Source organism: Aplidium turbinatum, chromosome 14, assembly GCF_918807975.1.
Source record: "Aplidium turbinatum chromosome 14, kaAplTurb1.1, whole genome shotgun sequence".
NCBI lineage: Eukaryota > Metazoa > Chordata > Ascidiacea > Aplousobranchia > Polyclinidae > Aplidium > Aplidium turbinatum.
Window position 1 is genome coordinate 15,721,348 of NC_137485.1, and position 7,600 is coordinate 15,728,947.

The following is a 7,600-nucleotide window of genomic DNA, read 5'->3' on the forward strand; positions in this document are numbered from 1 at the left end:
TACCGCGTTTCGTTACTTTTGGAAAATTGTAACGAAGTTACCGTTACAGTTACTCAAAAAGTAACTAGTTACAGTAACTAGTTACTTTTGTAACTAGTTACTGCCCACCTCTGGCAACGGGGGATAACACAGTTGGAAGTCATCCTAACTACTGTATCAGAATACATAAATCAGGCACTATGGTTGCTCTTCAAAAGGATTTCTTTATTGATTACCCTGTAAACGTGGCGATGTACCCAGATTGCAAAGAGAACACGTCACACGTCTACCAAGGTTGTTTCAATTTGAAAAGAAATGTGATTAATACGCGATTCTATTTATACACGACGTGACGTCAAAATATGCATCATTGCGCGAAAGTTGCCAGGCACAATGAAGATAAATTAAAACTTGAAAGTAGGCTAAACAGTTGAATAATGATAACACTGGACTGCACTGCTGAATATGCCGTTGGTGCACGAATGTGGGACAGCAGTCGGTAGTCGGTACAAAACCACCGAGTATTCTTTGGACATAGCGCGTTTTTCTTAGAAGTTACTTGATTTTGTGTTCGAGTCTACCGAACACAAAATCAATGTCCGGTACAATGTCCGGAACACAAAATCAATCAGCGTCCGGTACCAATGCTACCTCATTGGTACCGGACGCGTATTTGTAAAACCTACTGTTAGACGGCACCATAAGCAAAATTGACCAATCAGAAAGCAGCAAGCGATTCACACGCGTACCGAACCCAAGTTATCTTCTCAACAACCCTGACGGTTAGCTTCCATATGGATAAAAGTTATGAGTTGGGTAGACGTTCAGTTCAGTTCAGTTCAGTTGTTTTTTTATTTCTGACCATCATATCAAAACAATACACGTCAACATAGCAAAGGTCGAGAAAAAGGTAGAAGCGACAAAACGCGAACGTTAAAAACGTGCTTGTGACCGAAGTAAGTTATTGAGTTGAAAAAAAATTTGGCACGGTCGCAACACCTTCAGAAAAATTTAAGATATACAAAGAAAATAAAAAAAAAAGAAAATGTTAAAAAAACAAAAACAAATAAATTTAGGCTATAGCTTTATTAGCCCACATGGCTTTAGCTGATATATTTAAGATCAGTATGGACAGTTGCTATGAAGATCGGCCATGGTGCGTTATCAAGAGTGCTGATGGTCTTAAGGGGAACACGTCTTGATGCGTTTAGCTCATAGCAAGAAGAGCAAGGCAGGCAAAGAAAACCCCACAAAGAAATCCTACCACGGGCAAAGCCATTTCAAGCGCAACGCACCATAGGCCTTGCACGACTCACAAAATAGATAGGCTATAACTTGACGACACTGAAAACAATGACAAAAACAAATAAAACAAACTAGCAAAAACAACATCATCATCTTGCGGAAATTCAATTTTACCCAAGGAAGTTATGTCTTGCAGATATCAAGCGTGCTTTGATAAAAGTTGCGTTGATAAAGCGATAATTTTTAAACCCCAGTCAGCTAAACTCGTCACTTCCACACTGATCCAACGTTAGCAAACGTTGAATTAATGCAAAAACGTCAGGGATCGCCAGCTGGGATGTAGTAGTGGCATGTCACAGTAATATGATAAATTTGGGTTACCGTGTATATGTTTTACACGTTAAACCATAACAAAAGTGATAAAGAAATCCAATTTGGCATGTTAGAAAAATAGATAAATAATCAGACAATAGCATGACGATCCAGTCCAAGATATTGATATATATAAAAGCAACTGGTTGGAGCACATGGCCACCGCTTCACCGAAAGATGGCGATTGGTCGAAGAGGATGGAAAAACTTCTGAAGACTCTGTAGAACTTCTGTGGACAAAAAACACAAGAACCAGAAGGCCAGTAGGAGTAGGGGAGGCCGGGGTACAGTGAATCACGGTACACAGTGAATCACCCGATCAAACGTAAAAAGTATATATTAAATTTTCTCTGTAATCACTGTTGCGTGACCACAGTAAAGCTTTCGTTTCACGTGCAAAACCACAGGCGGAGCATAGTTCAGCATTTTGTCCAAGATAGAATTTGTCGATTTCGTTAGTAAAAAGTAAAAAAATTATGTTGAAGAGTTTTGATCATATCTTTGTGCATGGTCAAACTTATGCAAGAGTGTTTATATAAAAAAGTACAGTTATAAGTGGGCATAAACAGGAATAAAACTTAAAACTAAACTCGTTTGAGAAAAGCATGTTTTTCTCATTTTTGTTTTGAGGATAGGCATAGTACACAGTGAATCATGCCTCAGTGAATCAATGGCGGATTTGATTCACTGTGTACCGGACTTTAGCATGTTGTGATATGTGTATAAAAAGTTTTTTTTATTTTAGATACGTTTGTAACTAAATATGCCTAGAGCTAGAAATAAGCCAAGAAAAATTGGTGCTACTCCTCCGGAGTTGATGAAAGAAGCTGTAGAGCAGATCATCAAAAATAAAACTTCAATGCCGGGGGAGGCAAGCTTGCAATCGAGGGGATGGCTCCTCCTCCCCCACCCCATGGCTACGCCTCTGTGTAGCTCATGGATCTGTTTCTTTTGCCTATTTACAAGAAGAAATTTATGTCTCACTTTTAAAAAGTAACTGATTGTAACCGTGATTCACTGTGTACCGGCACCGGTCCACAGTGAATCAATTTTTTGTTTACATTTAAAATGCAAAATTTCAAAAACTAAAAGTGCAACAGATCTTGCATTAGAGTCATGTATAGTTTAGATTATGCGGAATCGTGTGACAAAATTTGATGTTTCTATGTTGATTTGAATGTGAATAAATGCAAAAATAAACATTTGTGATTCACTGTGCCCCGGTCTCCCCTACTTACAACCATACTATTTTGCTAATGAATCTACACACATTGGCCTATCATTTCTGGGCAAAAAAAAATATTAGTATGTTTGGTGCAAGTAATACTTAGATAGGATCATTTTAAGAAAGATTTAACTTGTTCATTTTTGATTTAAAGCCTTTTACAGTTTTACATTCATTTCTTATAGTGGGGGGAAGCTTGTTCCAAACTGTTGGCCCCATGTACCGTATTGATTGTTTGCAAGTGTTAATTCTACAATATATCGGAATATAAGGAGAATTACTTCTTGTTGTTAGGCTACTTGATTGTTTACACATAAGTATATCATTGAATGTTGTGGGAAGTAGCCTTTTTGAATATTTAAACATGAAAGTTGCAATCTCTGTAGTTTTCATGTGGTTAATTGATTTTAAATTATTGAGTTCCATCACACCTTTTACGCTTTCTCTGCGGTCAATGTTAAATACAGTACGAAGAAAGTTATTGCATGTACGTTGTAGCTTTTGCAATGTAGTTTTGTTTTCATGACACCATGTTGAGATACAATATAATATCTGGCTCTCAACTAAGGAATGGTAAATGGAGAGAAGTGCTTGTTTGTTTAGGAAAGGCTTAATTTTTTTTGTCACGCAGAGTGTTGATCTTATTTTTTGAAGCAAGATTTCCATATGAGATTTCCATGACAAATGCTCGTTTACAATTATTCCCAGAAACTTTATTGAGGCAACTTGTTCTATGTTGTTTTTTCGAATATTTAAGGGTGGGTTGTTTGATAGTGTCTTGCTTCCTTGACTTGAAAATAATATATGTTTGGTTTTGGTGACATTTAGAGACAATCGATTTGTTGATAGCCATTGATCTATGGATACAAGCTCTTGATTTGCAATATCATATACAGCAGAAACGGTTTTATTTTTATATATAATGGTGGTGTCATCTGCAAACATAATTGCAGTTCCGTGTTGAAGGCAGTTAGGGAAGTCATTTACATAAATCAGGAATAGAAGAGGGCCTAAGATAGACCCTTGTGGGACACCCAAAGATATGTTGTTAACGTTAGAAGATAGTGTGCCATTGAAAACAACTCTTTGTTTTCTATTACTCAGGTAACTCATGAACCAATCATAGGCCACGCCTCTTATTCCGAAATGATATAATTTAGCTAGCAATATTTTATGGTCGATGGTGTCAAATGCTTTAGATAAATCAAGAAAGATTCCTAATGCAAGATGGTTGTCGTTTAGTATACTGGTGATACTTTCTATTAGCATTGAAGCAGCATGGCTTGTGGAATGATTTTTTCTGAAACCAAATTGATTGTTATAGAAAAATTTATGTCTAATTAAAAACGAGTATAATCTGTTGTACATGATTCTTTCTAATATCTTTGAAAAGACAGGAAGTAGGCTGACTGGTCTGTAGTTGTTTGAATCTTTGCAGCTACCCTTTTTAAAGATAGGTATCACCTTCCCCAACTTAAATGTATTTATGAATTTTCCACTCGTTAAAAGTAGTTTGATAAATATAAATTGTCTCAGAGCATGGAGAATCGAGATATGTTGAAAATATTGTATTTGATTTGGGAATTTTTTTTGTAAGGGAATGGGCAGCACAGGAAAAGTGATCATTAAAGTGATTTGCAATAGTTAATCTGTCAATGACTGTACTATCATTTATTTTGATGCCATGGTTAGTCTTAGACTGGGATTTACCTAATAGATTGTTGATTGTTTGCCAAGTAGCTTTCATATTAAACTTTTGCTTTTCAAATTTAGATTTATAAAATTCCTTCTTTTTTTGTTGAACTGTATGGAAGTATAAGTTTCTTGCAGAGGTGTAGTTCTTTTTGGAGTGAACAGTTTTATTTGCTATGTACTTTTTAAACAAACGCTCTTTTCTTCGTAATAGATGTAGTAGTTCTCTATCAAACCAAGAATTATTCTTTTTTAAAGGTGTTTTTTGTAAAGGAAAATGCTTATTAAATTGACTAGTATATTCTCCTATGAATGACTCATAAGCTTCATCAGCATCAGTTTGATTTAAGCAACAAGTGATGTCCATATTTTCCAGAGCATTTGAGAAATTTTGTATGTTTGAGAGATTAAATGATCTGGTATATTGATGACATGTAACTGAGGGTTTTCCAATATTTGTACAATGCATAACTGGAAAGTGGTCTGAGATTGCATTAATTAGAATTCCACACCGACTTTCATTACCTGTTTGCACATTGGACCATATTTGATCTAAGACTGTTGCACTGGTGTCAGTTATTCTAGTAGGTTTATTAATTAGTGGGTAAAAAGAATTTGAGAACATCAAGTCTGTAAAATTGCCTACATTGATGTTTTCATAATCCAATAAATTATAATTAAAATCTCCCATTATGTAGCATTGTTTTGATGTACCTATGTTATTCATGCACTCACTAAGCATATCAAGAAATTCCAAATTTGACTTAGCATCCAATGCAGGTGCTCGATAAATGCTACCACAGGTCACTTGTTTACCACCAACAAAAATATCAATAAAAATAGACTCAAATACTTTTTCTTTCATAATGGTTAGGTCATCACGCTTGGTATACATAATATCACTTTTTAAGTATATTCCTACTCCTCCACCGCGACTGTTAATTCGAGCATTTGATATGAATGTATAGCCCGGTAGGTTTAAGTAAGGACCTTTTGAATTAGGCTGAACCCATGTTTCAACTACAGAAATTAAATCAGGACTGATATTTATAGACATCAACAGGGCCTCAAGTTTGGTGAAATTTTTTACATTAACAATAGACCGAGCATTGATACATAATGAAGTGAAGACTGGCCCTAGTGAGCAGTCCATTTTTAGTTTATTGACAGTTGTTGAGTCTACATATGTTTCAGATATATTAGGCATAAAAAGGTCATCTATGTCATTGTTGCTTGTGTAAGATGTGCTAGCAAACATATCATTCAGATAGTCAGGCTTGAAGGTAAGATTTGATACACTGTGGCTTCCAACCAGTGTAGCTAATTCGGTGTTGGATAGATGGACAAAAGGGGGAATCCAGTCACTGCACAAGGTACATGTCCAATTTTGTGTGTCATGATAATTTGCACTTTTTTTACAACATTTAACATGAACTTCAATGGGACAAGTTAAACATTTAATAAATTTTTGATTTTTTCTGATTGTTTTCATGCAATAGTTACATTTTGGTTTTAATAACATGTATTATTTAAACGTAGAATTGAAAAACAAAAAGGTATGTATAAAATAGGGTTGGTTGAAAGCTAAGCTAAGGATTAAGAGAATGGATAAAGTAAAAAGGTTCCTGAGTTTTTTTTTTTTTTGTCATCGGTAATAATATATCATGTGAGATGGTTTGTTTAGCTTCAAAAGGATAAATGAAAACTGCATAATGTTACAGCCTAACAAAATAAGTTAAGCAGTTAGGTTTAAAATTTTTATGCCTTATGGTTTAAAATTTTTGGAATATCTGAAAAATCATCTATCACTTGCCTTTTGTTATTCCAGAAGCACCACACTATTCCTTTGGATGTCCAGACGTCCTTGAAACCAAAAGCATCTCTCGCTTGACGAAGTAATGACAGACGTCGTTTGGTCAAGGACTCTGTAATCGATAGTTTAGGACCATCATCAGTTTTTAACTTGCTTTTTGAATAAAAAATTTCATCCCTTGTCATCCTTCTAACAAATTTAATAATTATTGGTTTGTTTAGTTTTTTAGATGGCAGGGGGTGGCATGCATCTATGTCACTCAAAGCAAGGCAGTTAGTTGGTTTAACTACTTGATTAATTTTATTTACCACATATTCAGAGTAATCAACATTACTTCCCTTGTTTGGGCTGTCAGTACATCCATGAAGTATGAGGCAATTGCTTCGCCCATACTGCTCCAAGTCATCCAGCTTGCGCTCTGTTCTGTATACAGAGTGCTGGAGTTCCCAAACTTGTTCTTGCAGAGCATAAACTTGTTTTGATAGCTCCGTCAGCTCCGAGCGTTGGGCCTGCTGAAGTCCATCTGTAAAAGATGAAGACACAGCAGCAGCAGGGGGTGCAGCAGTGGTTTGGACATTATCATACTTTTTCTCATACCTTTTTTGACTTTCCATAATCTCTGCCATTCCTTTCAGTATCTCATCCATCTTTGCCTTGTCCTCAGTAGTCATGTTGCAGTTCAAATATTTCAATATTTTCTTCTTTTTGAATTATTTAATATGATATTATCAGTAAAAATACAGGAACCTATACAATGTCAGCTACTCCAGCATTCCCTGAAACTTATTCAAATAGAATGTTACTAACTATACTAACTAATTATCTACCTTTTACAATGTAGGCTAGGCTACTGCATAGCCTATGTAACTGCATATGTAGGCTACTGCTACTGAAATAAACTTGATTGATTAATTGACCAAGTCAAGTCTATTTATTTGTTTCAATGATACAAAATGCAAAATATTTCATTTTCAATTAGCTATAAAGAAGATCAAAACAATTTAACTTTCGAAGCGTTTGCTGGCGGAAAGTTTAGTTTCTCTATTAACCTATGAGCTACTATGCTTTTTGACCAGATTGATCCCAGGACTTATAATTTCCTTCGGAGATTGTTCAGGATTAAGCCCCGAGATTGACCAGCATTTTGCTCATAGATTAAAAATGCTAATTCGTTTAATTTAAATGGATAAATTGTCATTGTTACATCACAAATGTATTTTAATGATTTTAGTTTTTCTCATGTTCTCCAATTGATTGTGATTCTGTCCAGCACAA

The 7,600-nt window shown here is 35.3% G+C and overlaps 1 protein-coding gene across 1 annotated transcript; it reads right to left on the bottom strand.

The window, feature by feature from the left end:
- Positions 1-294: 294 nt before the first annotated feature.
- LOC145783052 (uncharacterized) lies at positions 295-7,098 on the bottom strand. The gene is made up of 2 exons (XM_082594819.1): positions 6,326-7,098; positions 295-2,550 (listed from the first exon to the last, which is right to left on the bottom strand). The coding sequence occupies exons 1-2, from the start codon at positions 6,994-6,996 to the stop codon at positions 2,337-2,339; spliced, it is 885 nt and encodes a 294-aa protein (XP_082450945.1). The 5' UTR covers positions 6,997-7,098; the 3' UTR covers positions 295-2,336.
- Positions 7,099-7,600: the final 502 nt, after the last annotated feature.

What these genes read in the sequence shown, in the direction of transcription:
- LOC145783052 (XM_082594819.1), bottom strand. Translation starts at nt 6,996, where the DNA reads ATGACTACTGAGGACAAGGCAAAGATGGATGAGATACTGAAAGGAATG. An exon ending in TGCTTCTGGAATAACAAAAG is followed by an intron (nt 2,551 to 6,325) that starts GCAAGTGATAGA and finishes TCTTGTAAATAG; the next exon opens with GCAAAAGAAACAGATCCATG.